The 19832-nt window shown below is 40.6% G+C and overlaps 1 protein-coding gene across 1 annotated transcript in view; it reads left to right on the top strand.

Annotated features, from left to right (window-relative positions):
* Window positions 1–19832, top strand: part of DNAH11 (dynein axonemal heavy chain 11) — a 406504-nt gene that overhangs the window by 236182 nt on the left and 150490 nt on the right. Inside the window, exons 46-54 of the mRNA XM_032287021.1 lie at window positions 3389–3593; window positions 6440–6605; window positions 7251–7353; window positions 9607–9846; window positions 12384–12545; window positions 12815–13008; window positions 16450–16612; window positions 17550–17673; window positions 18090–18232. Of these exons, the coding sequence (XP_032142912.1) occupies window positions 3389–3593; window positions 6440–6605; window positions 7251–7353; window positions 9607–9846; window positions 12384–12545; window positions 12815–13008; window positions 16450–16612; window positions 17550–17673; window positions 18090–18232 (1500 nt within the window). The remainder of the gene's footprint in view (window positions 1–3388; window positions 3594–6439; window positions 6606–7250; window positions 7354–9606; window positions 9847–12383; window positions 12546–12814; window positions 13009–16449; window positions 16613–17549; window positions 17674–18089; window positions 18233–19832) is intronic.

Genomic DNA, 19832 nt, shown 5'->3' with positions numbered 1-19832 from the left:
CGAATAACATCACATTCTGAGGTATTGCAGGTTAGGACTTCAACATAGAAATTTGGGGAGTAGACAGTTCAACCCCTAACACCTGACAGTGAGGAAATTTATCATTTCACAAACAAGGAGTTCAGAGGTCAAATAACTACAATGCAGATTAATTCTGTGACTTGGTGGAATCACCAAGGATTCTGACCATCCCATCTTTCTGCACTGCTCTGCTTCACACTGACTTCATTCTAAGACAGCCATCCCTTTGGTCTCAAGATGACTCTAGTGGTCCCAGAAGACTTCAAAGGAGAAAGGTACTTTCTCTTGTCTTTTTATTAAGAGCCAGGACACTTTCCTCAGAAGCCTGGAGCTGACTGCCACCTACATCTAATTCTGCAGACTGGGCCATGTGCCACCTCTAACCCAATCTCAGGCCTGGGCAGTGGGGCTGCCATGATGGGCTTTGATGAGTCCTCACCTCCTGCAACAGCCAGGCAGATCTTCTCATGGAGTACATGGTTATGTGGATGAGTGGTGGGGACTTGGACAAAGTGGGGGCTCTCCCAACAAAGAAGCAGGGAAGGCCGGGTGTGGTGGCTCACGCCTGTAATCTCAGCACTTTGGGAGGCCAAGGCAGGTGGATCACCTGAGGTCAGGAGTTCAAGACCAGCCTGGCCAAAATGGTGAAACCCCTTCTCTACTAAAAATACAAAAAATTAGCTGGGCGTTGTGGCGGGTGCCTGTAATCCCAGCTACTCAGGAGACTAAGGCAGGAGAATCACTTGAACTTGGGAGGCAGAGGTTGCAGTGAGGGAGGAGATGCTCGAGCCCTGGAGGCAGAGGTTGCAGTAAGCCAAGATCGTGCCACTGCACTTCAGCCTGAGCAACAAGAACAAGACTCCGTCTCAAAAAAAACAAGGAGCGAGGAAAGGGGGTTGGGATGCAGCCAAAAGTGCCTGCCCCATCCACTTTATCTGTTTGGAAACCTTGCTTTTCGTTGAAGCTACCTAGAGTTCAGCTACCTACAAGTATGATCTAGCTGGCTGAAGGCTGAGAAACTGTAATCAACCAAGAACTGCTTATGATCTGAAAACTGATGCACCTTAGTGATAATATCTTGTATTGAAAAGAGAACCTATGAGGAGTTTGTACCCTTTTTTTTATGCACAGTTGTACAAAATGTGGTTATTTGATTAACAGCATCTTAATATCATAGAAGAGAATCTTAGTAAGTCAATAATCATAGCGAATACTAATATTATGCTGTTATATGCCAGGCCCTTTATTGAGTGCTGTGCATAAAGCCATCCTTACAGTAACATTCTAAGGCAGGGACTGTCACTAGCCCTTTGTTACACATGGAGAAACAGAGACAAAGAAGAAATAGGTTCACAGCTATTTGGGTAGTAAGTATATGATGACCAACAGTTCTGATTTGACTGGGATTAAAGGAGTTTGGGGAACACTGGACTTTGAATTTTAAAATGGAAATCCTGAGCAAACAAGAGTTGGTCACACTAAAACAAGCAAAGCAGGATTCACACCCAGGCAGCCTAACTCCAGAGTCCATGCTCTGAAGAGCATTCTATGTATACATAAGAGACAGGTCAGGCTCTCACAGACTTGGGTTTGAATCAGAGTACTGCCACTTGCTAGTAGTTATGCCTTGACCAAGTCTGTTATGTTCTTTAAGCTTTAGTTTAGTCACCTCTGAAATAAAACTAATAACTCTCTTTATAGGTTTGTCATGGGTATCTTATGACATTATACATATAAAGTGCTTAGCATGGTACCTGCCACGTATTTCCCAGTAAGTGTTAATTATTGGTATTATTGTGTGGAAAAAAGAGCCAGTAGACAAATTTAAAAGCAAATGATGACAACTGGCAGCAAGAAAGGAGAAAACATGAGATTCAGCTCGAATATTTTTTAAACAGTTTAAAAAATATTAGCTATACTAAACTAGGACTGTTTAGTATAGCACAGAACAGCCTGTTTTTTAGTAAGCCCTGAGAGTATCACTGAATTAAAATGAAGCTCTAGAGTAAATGTTCCATCATCAGGATGATCTTGTATTGTGTATAAAATATTCAGCTGGGTAAGGCATGGTGGCTTACATCTGTGATCCTAGCCCTTTGGGAGGCTGAGGCAGGTGATCACTCCAGCCCAGGAGTTTGAGACCAGCCTGGACAACATGGCAAAACCCTGTCTCTACAAAAAATACAAAACAATTAGCTGGGCATGATGGTACATGCCTGTAGGACCAGCTACTTGGGAGGCTGAGGTGGGAGCATCACCTGAGCCCAGGAAGTCAAGGCTACGGTGAGCCATGATCATGCCACTGCACTCCAGACTGGGCATAGGAGTGAGACCCTGTCTGAAAAAAATAATAATTTAAAAAACCCTAAATAGTCCATTGTGTTTAGTACATGCTAACCAGGTAGAGAAGAACTTCGATTATAGAATTTCTGTGGATTTCTTATGAACAACCTGAATCTTGCAGGTAGGTTCTCCCCTCCTTTTAAATTTGAACACCAAAAAATGCAACCAAATTGTCAACTGTCTTTTGTACTTTGTGTTTTGTTTTGGTGCCAAAACCCAAGATCAGCTATCTTTTAATCACTGAGCAAAATTCTGTTTACTGTATGTCTATATCTACTTCTTGTTCCAGTCTTATATTTTAATGTGTTCCCTGAGTTTGATTTTTGTTTTTTTATTGTGTTCCTGTAAGCCGCTTCAAATTGTTTGTAAAGTAATATAGCACATAAGTAAATAAACAGCTAATTTTTAAAACAGAAAAATTAAGCTTTAGTTTTTAACAAAGCAAGGTATAATATGTTTCAAATGTGTTTTGGTTTCTTAATATTCCACTTAAAAGCTGTCATTTCTCCCTAAACTGGTCTCTTCCCACACTGAACTCCTTTAAATACACTAATTTAATCTAACCAGGCCAAGGCATTAGTCCCAGTTTTCATTTGTGTGTGGCTTGACTTCGCAAACGTTTCCTCATCTCCTGAAATGTTGTAGATAGTTTCTTATGTGTTTACTATATTCCCTTCTGTGCTTACCATGATGTTGGGCGGAGGGTATCTTCTGGAATAAGGAGCCTTATGGGCCAGTACTTAAATTGAAAATGATAAATCAGTTTTTTAGTTATGGTACTTCGATGGCATTACCCAGTTGCTCTCGTCTCACTGCAGTGTCTGAACTCCGACCATTAAAAGCTGAAAATAAGGTGGAATCTCCCGCTGGGTGTTAATCTGTACTACGAATTATTTGGATCTCAATTCTGAAGTGACTGTGCCACTTTTTTTATGTATAAAATTTTGGAATGTCTCTCTTTCTCTCTCACTTTCTCTCTCTCTCTCTCTCTCTGATCTTTGTCTCATTTTGTTTCTCCTCCCAGACCGTTCTGGTTCACACATCTGAAACAACTCGTCTTAGATATTTCATTGAGTTGTTGCTTGAGAAAGGAGAGCCTCTTATGCTAGTAGGAAATGCTGGAGTGGGGAAAACAGTCTTTGTAGGTGACACATTGGCACGTCTCTGTGAAGATTACATAGTATCCCGTGTGCCTTTCAACTACTACACAACATCCGCAGCTCTGCAAAGTAAGTGTACCTGTTTATTTTCCAGAAACAAGGGATCAAAAATCATCAAGATGGGGACATGCAGCCCCCAAAGACTCATAATACCTTTCCCTAGAATTCACAGTCGTTGCTTGGGCCTCAGCAGAATTTTTACTTATCATCATCATCCTTGTCAAATATATGTTGCTTAAATATTGTTGTCACTTTGGCATTTTATGTCACTCATGGCTTTATTTGGGTGATTATGCTTTAGAACAGCAAGAATATACATCAATAGTGTTAATGTGTTACCTCAAAACCATTGGTTGCCTTTAGTTTCATGGAGTCTTGACAATATAAGGGTGTACTCAAGGAGGGATGGTTACTTTTTCAAGTACAATATTAATTTAGGAGAAATGCATTAAAACTGTGTTGAGTAAATGACAGAGCCGAGAGTCATTAATGAAATCCTAAAGTCACTAGAACTAATTTTGAACTATTGAATAACTAATCAGTGTAATCAAAAGAACCACCCAGATTTGGGACATTCCCAGGGTTAGGTAGAGCAAGCAAAAGAGACATGGGAAGTAGAGGGGAAATCACAGAAACAGCTGATGTCGGAAGGCCAGTCACTGTCCAGCAGGGAAAGGGGACTCTGGTGGGGGTCAGCCAGTCTCTCTGCTGTCCGGTTGTTGATTAAAACTGTTGAGTTGCCCTGACCGTGGGTTGCTGGGGTATCTGTATGCATGTGAATATATGTTGTTTTCTTAGCTGCACCGGTAGAGACTAATAGTATTTTTACTCATTGACATCATTAACAGCCAATAGTGATGATTTTTCTGTCATCTTTTTATTAGTCAGTTGGTCTTACTTGTCTTTATGAATGGAACCTTTAGAAAGCCAGCTCAAGCCAGGTGTGGTGGTACATGCTGGTAGTCCCAGCTGCTTAGGAGGCTGAGGTGGGAGGATTGCTTGAGCCCTGGAGTTTGAGTTCAGCCTGGGCAATGTACTGAGATACCAGTCCCAAAAAAAGAGCCAGTTCTGCATTGTTTCATTCATCACTTCAGCAAATACATATGATTTACCTACTTTTTCCCAAGGATTGTGTAGCGTATATGTTTTTCATTTGTAGATATGAAAGAAATACACTATGATTTATAAGTGGAAGATTAGGCTGCAGTTCAGTAGTTGAACAAATTACTTGATTATGATGTGAGTGCATCTTGCTAATTCCTAAAAGTAATACAGGCACGAATAAGATTTAGAGATGGCCTATTAGTATGAGGAATAAAAGGAGCTGTAGTTGTGAGTGTACTTGTAAAGAGAATTATGATTTCAGCCATTTGAGATGGGACAACAAATGGGCAGTGAAGATTAGGATAAAGGACCAGCTCAAGCAAAGACATGGAAGAGAGAAAGTTGTGGGACACATTCAATGAATTGAATCTCTGTGATGACTGAAGCAAAGTGATTAGGTGGAAGATATGGAAAAGCTCAGCTACTGACTTGGAGTTATACTGCATATAGGATGACCACCTGTCCAGTTCCCTGAAAGACCAGAGTGTCTTCCGGGACAGTCCCAGGCAATCACAGGTGGTCGATGCCACCAACTCTAGAGAATGCTGAGATACAAACAGAGGGGACTGTATTTCATTTGATGGAAAATGGTGAACCATTGATAGGGAAGCAAGGAACTGACAAGGTGAGGACTGTCCTTTGAGAAAAGAGATCTGAGATGGGGAGATCAGTCCCCCTGAGTAGTATAAGAGCTAAATGTAATGTGGCCCTATACCAGAGTTGTAGAAAATGAGGTGGCAACTTGGGAACATATGGAAATGACATGAAGTACCATGTATAGGCTGTGGTTGGGCAAACGGGGGACCAGGAGAGAGAGATTACTGGGAGGCTTTGCATCTGGCCGACGGGCATGTTAACCCCATAAGCAAGAGCACAGAGACAAAAGAAAAGGGATGAATTCTGAGTGGGGAAGAGAAGATGTTGACCTGAGTTTGAAAAGAGGCAGACTAGTGTTGGCTGAACATTGGATGCTAATGCCTGGTAAGAATTGATGTCCAGCAAGTGTTTAGAAATGTGAGTCTGCCTCTTGGAAAAGGTGTTTATCTATTGTACAATTCTTTTTTCATTCATTTATTTGTTTGCTCATTTTAAAAAAAGTATTTGTTGTGGCCATCACCATTGGTATAGCAGTGAATATCACATAGTTCTTTGGTCTTAAAATATTTACAGTCTGTTTGGAGAGTCAACAAATAATTAGATACGATGTCTCAGACACACACTGTTCTGGATTTTCTTCACATAGGACTTTAAAAAATAGACAAAGTCATACAGGCACAGGAAGAAATATAACTCCTCATATTCACCGATAGTGTCTACATGGTGGGTCGTGTCTACATACACTGTTGTTCTTGTGCTTCGGCACTGCAGCAGCCTAAGAAGACAGGTGTGGGAGACTTTCCTGAGCTGTTCCCAGACTTTTCTGCAGGGATGATAGAGAATAGAACTGAGAGACCAGGCCATGGTTGGACTAGCAGAGGCCATGTAGAATGGGTACAGGGAAGAAGTGCATAGGTCAGCAGTTGGGTTGTTTCAGCTGTGATGGGCAGCGTGATGTCATGCTGCACATGTTGCGATCTCCATAAAAGGAGAGGTGGAGTGACTTCTGGCAACAAGAGGGAGATTGGCCAGAAAGCATGACATAGAAGGAGGGGCCAGAGACACATCTCAGGTTTCCTAACCTATGAGGAGGTGATATCTGAAACTGTGGGTGGATGAAATCAACAGAAGAAGGTAAGAGCAAGAGAAAAATGACTGTAGACAGACCATTTACATTCTGTTGGTTGGTGGACAGAAATATCTGTTTATTTCAGAAATCCTCGAGAAGCCCCTAGAGAAAAAAGCTGGTCATAACTATGGTCCAGGAGGAAATAAAAAATTGATTTATTTTATTGATGACATGAACATGCCTGAAGTGGACTTATATGGCACTGTTCAGCCTCACACCCTGATCCGACAGCATATTGATTATGGGCATTGGTAAGCAAGTCTCTGTAGTTTACTTTCTCCCCAAATCTAATAATTATTATGGATGAACATTTTCAAGTGGAATTATCCCCAATTCCTTCTAAGGAATATCTTTTGGGTTTACTTTGTATCTCTTTTCATCATATTAAGTGGGATAGTTTCCCTTTGTATCTTTGGAAGATTGGATTGAAAAGTATCTCAGAAATGTTAAGACTGTCCAGAAATCATGCCCTCTTTAAGAATTAACTCTCACTAAATTATTTAAGAGAAACTTGATCTTATTTGGCAGGATGTAAATATTTCGGCACTGTACTCTGCAGTCCCTGACAATTAACTGCAGGGACAGCCCCAAGCCCATCCATGGAGTCTTGCTATTGTACAAAATAGTTTCTACAGAGTAACATGAGAATCAGTAAGCAGTAATAGTTTATATTGATTCAGTTCCAGATCTTGATTTTGGCATCAGGGAAATAAGTCACCTTCAGTTTTCTGAGCTTCAGTTTTGATGTCTCTCAAATAAGGTTTACAAGGTCAAATTCACAGAGTGATTGTAAAGATAAGAAGATAATTTGTGATGAAATCCTTTATGAACTGTTAGATTTTGCTGTTTTATCGTCTCCAGTTTTTGGATTTAAGGTTCTGTTTTCTGTCTTTTAGGTATGATAGACAGAAGGTGATGCTTAAAGAAATCCACAACTGCCAGTATGTCGCCTGCATGAATCCGATGGTGGGCAGTTTCACCATCAATCCTAGGCTACAGGTAGGGTGTTAAATACAGCAAGTGTTTAGAAATATGAGTCTGAACTATTGATCTGTATTTTACTGCTTTTGAGTACAGATTAGGATTCCTATGGGACATTTGGTTAAGCATGTTCTTCATGGCAGCTGTACTATATTTTATTCCCACTAACAGTGGGCAGGGGTTCTAATAAGCTTTTTTGTTTTAACTAGTAGACTGTTTTTTAATATCATGGTTTATAGCAAAATCAGCTAGAAGTACAAATAATTCCTATGTACTCCCTGAGTGCCCCCACTTGTTTTACCCTATTATTACCATCTTGCATTAGTTACAATGATCAGCCAATGTTCAAACATTATTAACTAAAGTTCAGCATTTACATTGGGATTCTTTATTTGTATTATACATTCCATGGGCTTCCACAGATGTTACAACATCATATAAAATAGTTTCACTGCCCCAAAATCTCTGTACTCTACCAATTCATTCTTTACTCCCTCCCCTCTTAAGTCCCTAGTAACAGATGATCTTTTGTCTTTTTAAAAAGTTATTGTTGTAAAATATGTTACATAAAATTTGCCATGTTAACCATTTCAAGTATACAGTTCAGTAATATTAACTCATGCATAATGTTGTGTGGCCAAGATCACCACCCATCTCCAGAACTCTTTTCATCTTGTGAAACTGAACTTCTGGGCCCATTAAACAACAGCTCCCCTTTTTCTCCTCTCCGCCCCCGCCACCCTCCCTTGGCAACTACCATTCTACTTTCTGTGGCTATGATTTTGGCTATTTTAAATACCTCGTATAAGTGGAATCATCCAGTATTTGTCTTTCTGTGGCTGGCTTATTTCACTCAGTGTAATGTCCAGGGTTCATCCAGTTGTGACATATTGCAGAATTTCTTTCCTATTTATGACTGAGTCATATTCTATTACACATTTTCCTTAGTTACTCATTCACTGATGGACACTTGGGTTGCTTCCACACTTGAGCTAATGTAAATAATGCTGCTGTAAATATGGGTGAACAAATGGATCTTCAAGGCCCTGCTTTTAATTCTTTGGGTTATACCCCCAGCAGCAGAATTACTGAATCATAACAGAATTCTACTTTTAATTTTTTGAGGAATCATCTTACTGTTGTCCGTGACAACTAGACCTTATTTTATTCCCTTCCAACAGTGCATCAAGGTCCCAGTTTCTCTACATCCTCATGCACATTTACTTTCTGTTTTGTTTTGTTTTGTGTTTACATAGTAATCATGTTAATGGGTGTAAGGCAGTATCTCATAGTTACCATTTGCATTTTCCCAGTGATTAGTGATGTTTTTATATGCTTATGGTTCATTTTTGTATCTTCTTTGGGGAAATGTCTATTCAAGTCCTGTGCTCATGTTTAAATTGGGTTATTTTGTTATCATTGAGTTTTAGGAGGCCTCAATGTATTCTGGATATTAATCCCTTAAGCACTGATATATTCCATTTCGATAAATTTTGCATTTTCCAGAATTTCATATAGTGAGAATCATAGGATATGTAGTCTTTCCACATAGGCTTTTTTCCCCACATAGCTTAGCTATACGTTTAAGATTTCTCCATGTCTTTCCATGGCTTGATATTGAAAGCACATCTCTTTTTATCGCTGAATGATAGTCACTGAATGAATGCATCACAGGTTGCTTATTCATTCACCTACTGAAGGATACTTTGGTTGCTTTCACTTTTGACAATTAAGAAAGAATCTGCTATAAACATTTGTGTGCAGGTTTTGTGTATGCATATAAGCTTTTTAATCATGACAGCAGCAACAGCTACCAGCAACATACATTCAGTAACATACAGTGGTTGCTTACCTCTCTGGACTCAGCTGAGAGTGAGCTCAGTGACTGCGGATCTTTGCTGGACTCATCTGTGCATGCGGGGGATAAACTGTCAGTTAATTTGATGTGGCTTTGTCTGGAGCGACTAGGACAAGATGGCCCTGCTTTATGTGTCTCTCATACTTTATCAGGCTTGTAGAGTTGATTGCAAAGTTAGAGACTTAACAAAGCAAGTAGAAACATACACCTCTGAGAACGACTAGCCGACTCTCACTTCCACCTCATTCTGTTGGCTTAAGTAAATCACGTGGCCAAACCCAGAGTCACAGTGGAGCACTAAAAAGCTGCATGGTAATGGGCCTGGATATGGGCAGGAGTGAAAAAAATCAGGTCTTGACAGTTTTCTGGTACAATCATAATCCTTACACTGTTATATTTGTTTTTCTTTTCAGAGACATTTCACAGTGTTTGCATTCAATTTTCCATCTTTGGATGCACTAAACACCATCTATGGCCAAATCTTCAGTTTCCATTTCCAACAGCAAGCATTTAGTCCATCAATTCTCAGGAGTGGGCCCGCTTTGATTCAGGCAGCAATAGCATTCCATCAGACAATGATGTGTAACTTTTTACCCACAGCTATTAAATTCCACTACATCTTTAATCTGAGAGATCTATCCAACATCTTCCAGGTACATTGACTGCTCTATGTGATGCCTCTTGAGTAGAGAAATAATTATAATACTATGTATTGGGCCATTTTTTGTGTCACTATAGGGAAACACCTGAGGCTGGGTAATTTATAAAGAACAGAGGTTTAATTGGCTTATAGGTCTGCAGGCTGTACTAGCATGGCTCCAGCATCTGCTTCTGATGAGGGTCTCAGGAGCTGGCAATCATGGTGGAAGATGATGGGGAGCCAGCATTTCACATTTTGCATGGCAAGAACAGACGCAAGAGAATGGGTAGGGCCGGTCCCAAACTTTTAAACAACCAGATCTTGCATGAACTAAGTGAGAATTTACTTACGGAGGGGATGGTGCCAAACCATTCATGAAGGATCTCCCCCCGTGATCCAGTCACCTCCCATCAGGCCCCACCTCCAATACTGGGAATCACATTTCAACATGAGATTTGGAGGGGGCACCCATCCAAACCATACCATACTGTTAATGGTGTTCATTTCTAAAATAGCTTAAAACTATGCTATATACTTTTATATGTATCCTTTAACTTTACTCATAAACTTCTCGGGAAGTAAATATGGTGGGTTTATTATTACCGTTTCATCAATGAGAACAGTGCATCTCCTTAGATCATATAGTGTCTTTGTGCTGCTTTGACAAAATAGCCGAGATTGGGTAATTCATAAATAATAGAATTTTCTTTCTCACAGTTCCGGAGGCTGGGAAGTCCATGATCAAGGCACTGGCAGATTCAGTGTCTGGGGAGGGCCTGGTTTTTGTTTCCAGAATGGCACCCTAAGTGGTGCATCCTCACAGGGCGGAAGGGGGAGAGAGCAAAGGGTAAATGCCCAGCACCTCTTTCGTAAGATCACTTTGCCCTCGTGATGTAGTCACCTCCTAAAGGTGACTTTATTGCTAATATTGTCACATTGGCAGTGAACTTTCAGTAAATGAATCGTAGGGGCAATTCAGGCCATGGCATATGGTGACTTAGCAATGGAAGCAGAGGTAGAAGTCTGAACTCTAGATGGAGTGAGTGAGTGTTACTGTTTTTGAGTGCCAAGTAAGAAGGAAAATTGATCATGTTTTTGCATAAGGCATTTATGTGTGATTTTAAACATAGATTAAGAGAAATAGTAATTTTTGAATTGTTGGATCATTTTGGTCTAATACTGAAAATTACCTTGCTTACCTAGTAAAAGGACAGTGTTTATGTATTTGACTTAGGAAATTCTGAAGAGGGAATTGAAAGTCTAGAATTATTTTTTTAAATCAACTAATGTGTTCTACCTGTACAGTAAAAATGGGTAGCTTAAACTTCTTTTGTGAGAGAGGTGGTATATTTGTTCAATATGAAAACTCCATAGGACTTCTTTGTATTTTTATAACCCTCTTTTTAGTATCTAAAGCTGCCTGAAAACCGTAACACAGCATTAGGCAGTTGCTTCTCATGAACACAGAGCACTTCTTTTCATGTCTGTGTATCTAGCTCCTGCCAGAAAGAGTGCTTAATACAGTGTTGTTTAAAAGCAGAATTTTGCTCTCAGAAGAAAAGGGAAGAGAGGTCACAGGTGAAATGGGATGAGAGGACAACCTTCCCACCCTTCAGATCCAGTCTGTCAGTTGCACCTGACACCGCCAAATAATTTGTTAGCCTTTTGCAGCTTAATTCTCCACAACTCCCTTACTGTTCTCCTGTCAATCCAGAGTAAGCTGACCATCTCTGTGAGGAGTGGTGGACATGAATCTGAGACACTGAAAGCACCATTGAGTGGGTATGGCAGTCGCAGTGTGGTGTTGGTGCTAGACTCAGCTCTACCTATACAGTATGAATTTGGATACTTAACTTTTGGTCTCATATTCTTTATCTGAGAAGTGAAGAAATGAGACTGATAGCAAATGATTTTATAGTAAAAAAAAAAAAAAAAAAAACCGAATCTGTGACTTTCATATTAGCTGTTTATACTTTGGTTGTGAACTTAGTCCACTGTAAGACTTAATAGACATAAGTACTCAGATGTGATATTTAGTGCCTGCGCCGGCTCTTGAACTGGTCTTAGTTGCACACCTAAAAGTGGGTAGGAGTGTACTAAAATTTTTAAATGCTGTGTAGCCAGGCTGGAGCACAATGGCGCAATCTCGGCTCACTGCAACCTCCGCCTCCCGGGTTCAGGTGTTTCCCCTGTCTCAGCCTCCCAAGTAGCTGGGACTACAGGTGCATGCCACCACGCCCAGCTATTTTTTTTCTTTGGTATTTTAGTAGAGACAGGGTTTCACCATGTTGGCCAGGATGGTCTCGAACTCCTGACCTCGTGATCTGTCTGCCTCAGCCTCCCAAAGTGCTGAGATTACAGGTGTGAGCCACCATGCCTGGCTGTAAAACTACTTTTATAGACAAACACACATATTACTATTGCTAATATTTATTTCAACTTAACCGTTTGCTAAATTCACATTTTAGTTTAAAAAGTGTTAAAGAAAAGCGAATTTAGAAAATCGTTAGCTTCTGAATTAAAGTTATTTTCCCCATTCTTGCCTTGTAGGGGATTTTATTTGCTTCCCCCAAGTGTTTAAAAGGTTCACTTGATTTAGTACGCCTGTGGCTTCATGAATCTGCCCGTGTTTATGGAGACAAACTGATAGACACAAAAGATTGTGATTTGTTTCAGAAAAAAATGCTGGAAACTGCTTATAAATATTTTGAAGTAAGTACATGAATGTCAGAGGTCACTACTTACTCCTACACTAACTGGGTATTGGGACCAAAGTTAGAAGAAGATATGAGAGAAGTGCACAAGCGCTTACCTTTTTGCAATGACTGTGTCTCCAGAGTACACTGGTATATGCTTGGGAACCTTGCACCCACCTACCCATGCGTGGGTCTGCAAGCTTTTCCCTTGCTAAGCCACGCTGCCCACAGCTGGACCTCTGTGGATGGTTGACATGCTATATTTTTCTCTTTCTCATCCTGCAGGGTATAGATAGTCACATGCTGCTTCAGCAGCCCCTCATTTATTGCCACTTTGCTAATGGAGGGAAGGACCCATGTTATATGCCAGTGAAGGACTGGGAAGTGCTGAAGACAATTCTTACGGAAACCTTAGATAACTACAATGAACTAAATGCTACCATGCACCTAGTTTTATTTGATGATGCCATGCAACACGTGTAAGTTGACTAGTTAAGATGCTTTTTCACAAAAGGAAGAACTGCTGGGTATCCACAGTTGTTATTTTTCAATAGATTATACCAAGCATTCTGAACCACCAGTTCTTATCTGCTGTTTGTCATAAAATTTACAAATATAAAAGGGTTGCTTTCAATGTCACAACCTTAATAATGTCTTACATAGGTACACTGTTTTCTGAGATGCCATCATATCCATTATTTCACTTGAATATTAAGAAAGGAAACATAAATAGCTTGTTCAAAGTCATATAGTTCATAATGGATGAAGGACTCCAACTAATTTTCATTGATTAAGCAGGTTTTGTTGAGCACCTATTGAGTCCCAGATAGGAACACTGCCAGCCTCTTCAGCAATTTGGGGCAAATTATTTAAAAAGGGGGTGGGCTCATGCTTTCTTGGCAGAAAATTAAAAATAGGCACCTGTCCTTGGATACAGCATGGCTGACAAGGCTCTCACTCACCTCCTAGACCTGGTACCTAGTGTCATTCACAGACCGTGCAGCCATCTGCAGCCCCTCCTGTCGGACATGGTTCTAGGTGCTGGGAAGCAGCAGCAGTGAACACAGTCCAGTCCCCTCTCCAGTCGAGCTTACACGTTAGCAATGAAGATGGACATTTATAAGGACATGAACAGCTAAGCAAGAGAAGATGCAAGAAAAATATCAGAAAGTGATGTGTCATGCCCAGAAATAAAATAGGTTGATTCTGTGAGAAATAGAATATGTGAATTTCCAAAGAGGGGCTGGGCATCTCTGTGAAGAGTTGACATTTAAAGTGAGGCCTGAATGTTGTTAAGTAGATGCTAAGCATGGAAAGATCTGGAGGAAACGAAACACTCTAGACAGAGAGCAGATTGCGTCTGACCCTAAGGCAAGAATGTTTGGGAAACAGAAAAGAAGATCAGTTAGGCTGCAGCATAGAGAAAAAGAACAAAAATGGAGAGGGAGGAAGTGGCCTTACCAATACAGAGTATTTCTGTGTAACTAGAATAAGGAACTTTGATTCTATTCTAAGTCCAGTGAGAAGTGGTTGGATGGGTTTTAGCATGGGGATGACAGTTCATTTTCTGGGCTAAACAACTCACCATTGCCACTCTGTATAGAAAGTTGATCGTATGTTTACATCTGATACTGCTTTCCTAGTCCAAGTCACCTTTGTCTCTCATTGACAACAGCCAAAGACTTAAAAAGGAAGTGAAAAAAGAAATCGTTGCAAACAGGAAGAGGCTGAGTGTGGTGGCTCATACTTGTAACCCCAGCGCTTTGGGGGCTGAGGCAGGAGGATCACTTGAGGCTAGAAGTTTGAGACCAGCCTGGGTGACATAGTGAGACATCATCTCTACAATTGTTTTATTTAATAAGCTGGATGTGGTAGTATGTGCCTGTAGTCTCAGCTACACAGGAGGCTGAGGAGGGAGGATTGCTTGAGCCCAGGAGTTCGAGGCTTCAGTGGGCTAGGATTACGCCACGGCACTCTAGCCTAGGCAATTGAGTAAGACCCTGTCTCACAAAAATAAAAGGAAGAAGGAAGAATCCAAATAAAATAAGATGTGGAGAATTCAGTTTTTAGAAGAATCAATCTCTGAAATCTTCCTAGGCCCCAGTGCCTGTGATAATTGTAGAGCCCTTCCTGTCGTCACAACTAAGTGTTGATACTTTTGTTGATCCCTTTGCAGTTGTGATTCTTCCTCTGATTATGCAAAGGAAGTTTCAGTTGGAATCTAAGAATGTGGTATTAACTATTGGTAATGCTGTCTCTAGTTGGGTTCATATATACTCACTGTGTGTGTGCGTCCTGGCTCAGGTGAAACAGAAACCTCCCATTGATACTGAGGAAAAGAGTTTTCCCATATAATCCCTCAATACAGAATTTTCAGTGGCCTGAAAGGTAAGACTGTTTCTTTGATCAGGGATTATGAGCTAGAAGCTGATTTACTCAGCATTACAGGTGATTTAAGAGCATGTCCTTGAGTGTTATAGAAAGGGACTTTGTCACTTAGTGAATCTTGTGAGGTTAAAAACCTCAAAGTATACATTAAAATGAAATGAAAACCCTGCTTTATAGCTTGGGGTATCTCTCATGTCAGAGTAATTTTATAGCTTTCCCCAAGGTTGTTTTGTTGTGTGGTCATGTGAAGTAAAATTTAATGTGATGACTGAGCTTATAAAAATAGCCTATCTTTTCAGTTATTGGAGGCTTTCAGGACGTGTTCACATGTGCTGGTCCTAATATAACTGACCTCAACTTAATTTTTTCAAAAAGCACTATTTAAAAAAATTATGTAGATTATTCAGGTTTGGAAGTTTAAGTTCATTTCAGAAAAACGACCTAGAGCAACATGATGCCATCAGATTTGGGATGTTTTACCATCTACATGCTTATATTTGGTTTCGTTGGTTTTCTTAATATTTATAACATAATTATGAACTATTTATTCAGCCAAACCCATCTTTTGCTAAAGTTAAAGCCAGTTTATAGCCATAAAATATAGCAATAATATAAATGGTTTAAGCATTCAGAATGCTTTGGATGCTATAGAACAAGGGATTAGTTGGCCTTGGTGGAAAATTAACTTTATGATACTGAACAGCTTCAGAAAATTATTCTAGAATGATGTTGTTACAAGGGAAGGCTTTAGTGTGAAGGATGCAAGAATCACATTAAGAAACAAGTGTTGGATTTGCTGAGTAAATCACACAGAGAGATGTGTTGGCCTAAACAAATCCATTCTTTCCAAAATAATTCTACAGCAAAGATTTCTGGCACAAGGCTATTCCCCCTTTGATGTCCTCATAGTTGGATGCTGATGTGGAATTTGGATCTTTCTTGCTAATCAAAATATTTTGAAGCCTTTAACCCACGGCCTTTGCATATATTTTCTTTTTGGAGTTTTGGTGGTAACAAAGCACCAAGAGAATCCAAAATGTTACTAGCATAGGGTGGTTTGTCATGGCAGCATTTCAAGGGTGAGATGAAGATAGCATCTTTGTTTGATGAGGAAGCAAATGAACAAGGACTAGAGGCTTCCAATAAAAAACTGGAATTTAGTCTCTCACTACTAATCTAATGAATAAACAAAACAGACATAGGCTGGGCACGGTAGCTCATGCCTGTAATTCCCAGGTCTTTGGGAGGCCAAGGTGGGTGGATCACTTGAGGTCAGGAGTTCAAGATCAGCCTGGCCAACACAGTGAAACCCTGTCTCTACTAAAAATTAGTTGGGCGTGATAGCGGGTGCCTCCCAACTACTTGGGAGGCTGAGGCAGGAGAATGACTTGAACTGGGGAGATGAAGGCTGCAGTGAGCCGAGATTCGCCACTGCACTCCAGCCTGGGCGAGACTCTGCCTCTAAATAAACAAACAAACATAGTCCCAGGGCATTTTCAATTTTGTGCCATGGTGGGCACTTCTTTCCTCAGGTGTCGCATCAGCCGGATCTTACGAACCCCTCAGGGCTGTGCTCTCTTGGTTGGAGTTGGGGGCAGTGGCAAGCAGAGCTTGTCCAGGCTGGCAGCTTACCTTTGTGGACTTGAGGTCTTTCAGATCTCTCTGACTGAGGGCTATGGAATCCAGGAACTTCGGGTAAGTAAAGGGGACAGGCAGTTCTTCTGACCCTTCTGCTTGGCAGATAAAGCCAAGGCTCCAAGTGTGCCCATGTGTGCTGTGACTCCCAGATTTGGCCAAGGCCTCCCCAACCACAGGAGAGAGGGAGCTCTTTAGAGCAGCAATTTACCTTTGACTGTTTTGCCTTTAAGGTCAAATTAGTAATAATAAATTTCTACAAATTTTGTGTAGGTTTAATAGCATGTAAACCTGACTCAGAAAATATTTACTTAAATACTTGATTACACAAATATCTTTCTATTTTCCATTAATCAAACCTGATACTCATTGCTGTTAGTGTTCCTATATGATAGATTGAGGGGAAAAGCCACTAGCTTTACAAGTGAAAATAGATTTCTTCCACATTGGATAAGAATAGGAGAAGCAGCTGCAATAGGAATAACACATTCAAGAAACTTGTGTGTTTTTCAAGTTTTGCTTTTTAATAACAGTAGTACTTAGAAAATAGTACCTACAGTTTGTGGCAAGTGTTATTTTACATTTTTAAAAATCACTTATTTTTTTAATATTACTAATGAAATAAACCCCATTTTCAATAAAATAGGACAATTGTTAAAATGAGCCACTTCTTTTTATGACACTGCTTAGAAAAGGCGTCACTGAATTCATCTGTACTCAGTGAGAAGGGAGCTGGTGATCTGCAGCCTGTCTTCATCCCCCTGCTCCAAGAAACCAGAAACATGACACCCATCCTTAAATGTCAGAAATGGAGGTGATGTCACACTGCCTTCCCTTAGAATGGGGTCCCTCAGAAAAGGCATATGTAAACCAGGGAAAGGCACCCCACAGTGCGATGGCGATGTAGTTATTCAATTCTCCCCAGTGCCCACACACATATCCTCTCAACGCCGCATCAGCATTTTAACAAAACATGAATGATGGCCTTTCCTTACAGGTAGATCTTGCCAATTTGTACGTCCAAACTGGAGCCAAGAACATGCCCACGGTGTTCCTGCTGACAGATGCCCAGGTTCTAGATGAGAGCTTCCTCGTGCTGATTAATGACTTGCTGGCATCAGGTGATTAAACCAACACATTTCTTGAAGGATCTTCCCCAATGACAAATTATCTGTAGTTTCAGTGAACTTTAAAGAGAGAGAATTTGTCTTTGAGATGTTTGCTGGGCAGTCTTTGGGGAGAAACCTGTAAACCTAATTTGAGGTGTATTGCTTTCTTAGTCTGTTTATGGATGAGAAGGCCTTCAGTGAAGTAAATATTATTCCTACGCCTATGGGTGTAGAGGGTGTGATCATCATGGCTTGTTCTGAATGTACTGAATGTCTTGTAAATGCAAAAGAAAAAGAAACGTGACATTTCTGATATTAAACTCTTATGCTGAACTTTGTCTTATACATCATTTCAAACGTTAAAAAGTTATATGTAAAATTTAAATTGCAATGATCTTTTAATAATTCTACTTATTCTTTGGGGGCAGGAGAAATCCCAGATCTATTCAGTGATGAAGATGTGGACAAGGTAATTTCTGGAATTCATAATGAAGTTCATGCTCTGGGCATGGTGGACTCCGGAGAAAACTGTTGGAAATTCTTTCTGGCCAGGGTGCGACTACAGCTCAAGGTAAGAAATACTTGCTTCATTTGCATGTTGCTTAAAACCTGCTGTTGCAACTCTCAGGTTTTGTTTCGAGTTTTTTATTATGGAATTGAATTTAGGTCATGCGCTTTGAAAGGATGTGTGTATTTCTACATGCCTGTATCTGGAGTGTACCTTCCCAAAGTGTCCCATGATGCTGAGCTCCCGCAAAGCATTGCTGAGCAGCATGTGCAGTCCTCAGCTGAAGTTTCATGTGGTCTGTGCCCTTGAGGAACTTACAGTATTATAGAACACAGGAGACATCACAAATACTTACCATACAAGATGAATGTAAAGAGTGCCCTAGGATTACAGAGGAGCGCAGTATCCTTCCTCACTGGAGCAGGTCGTCCTGGAGGAAATGATGGGCCACATGTCAAGCATGGAGAAGAATTCACAGGGAGGAGCTTTCAGGGACAGGAAATGGCATTTATATAAAGGTCAGCTTCACAATACATATTTGGAAAAACCCAAGTTACCTCTAAAGGCCGGGACATAGAGTTCTTGTAGGGAGAGTTAGATTGATAAATCTGGAAAAGTAAACTGGAATCAGATAAGAGGTTTCTAAGTCATAAAGTGAGCAGTGAGGAGAGTTTTGCATTTAAAAAGTGATGATGATATCAGTAACTTCTCGGAAAGGAATTTAGAAGTAACACCCCGATGGGCTGTGCGTGCCTGTGATCCCAGCACTTTGGGAGGCTGAGGTAGGGGGATCACCTGAGGTCAGGAGTTCGAGACCAGCCTGGCCAACATGGTGAAACCCCATCTCTACTAAAAATACAAAAATTAGCCAGGCTTGGTGGCGTATGCATATAATCCCAGCTACTCAGGTAGCTGAGGGAGGAGAATCACTTGAACCTGGGAGGTGGAGGCTGCAGTGAGCCGAGATCGTGCCATTGCACTCCAGCCTGGGCGACAGAGTGAGACTCCATCTCAAAAAAAAAAAAAGAAGTAATGTTCAGATGTTCTGAAGGATTACCCCAGTGTTCTTCCCCATCAACTGCTCTGTGCTATAGTGTATCACATAGGCATGTACTGTAAACAAAATAGATCGGTAAAGATCAAGTATCACAAGGAAACAAGGAGTGCCTCCAGACTTACGGCAGGAAGCCAGTTTAAGAATGCTGCTCAGGAAAATTCAGGCTGTCTAGTATGGAATGGCTAGTAATCTCGGAAAGCTGCTACTTTACTGATGCTTCTCATATTGTTATACCTGTCAAGTTAGTAGCAGGCGGCCGCAGCTATAGAACTAGAACATTTAAGGATAGGAGACGGGCTGGCATTGGCCCTGAATATGCCTTTGATTAAAGGTTAAGGAGCAGAGTCAATAAGTTTCTCTGACATTCTGCGATTTCAAGTTCCACATTAATCCTCCTGAGCAATTCTGTGCTGAGGTTAGAAGGTTAGGACTTAAGGTTCAGTTGCCCAAAGAGCTTTCTCCCCATCAAAAATATGACTAAAAATACATTTGTTGGTAGTAACAAGGCCAGGGGTTTCTTGCTATTCCTTTGTGATATACTTGAATGAAACTTTCTTTATAGAATGGGAAAACAAGTACAATGATAGAATTTGAGGTAGTAATAGT

This window comes from Sapajus apella, unplaced genomic scaffold, assembly GCF_009761245.1.
Source record: "Sapajus apella isolate SASKATOON/1434 unplaced genomic scaffold, GSC_monkey_1.0 scaffold19, whole genome shotgun sequence".
NCBI lineage: Eukaryota > Metazoa > Chordata > Mammalia > Primates > Cebidae > Sapajus > Sapajus apella.
The sequence above is the reverse complement of the archived record's forward strand: the minus strand, read 5'-3'. Positions and strand labels throughout refer to the sequence as shown.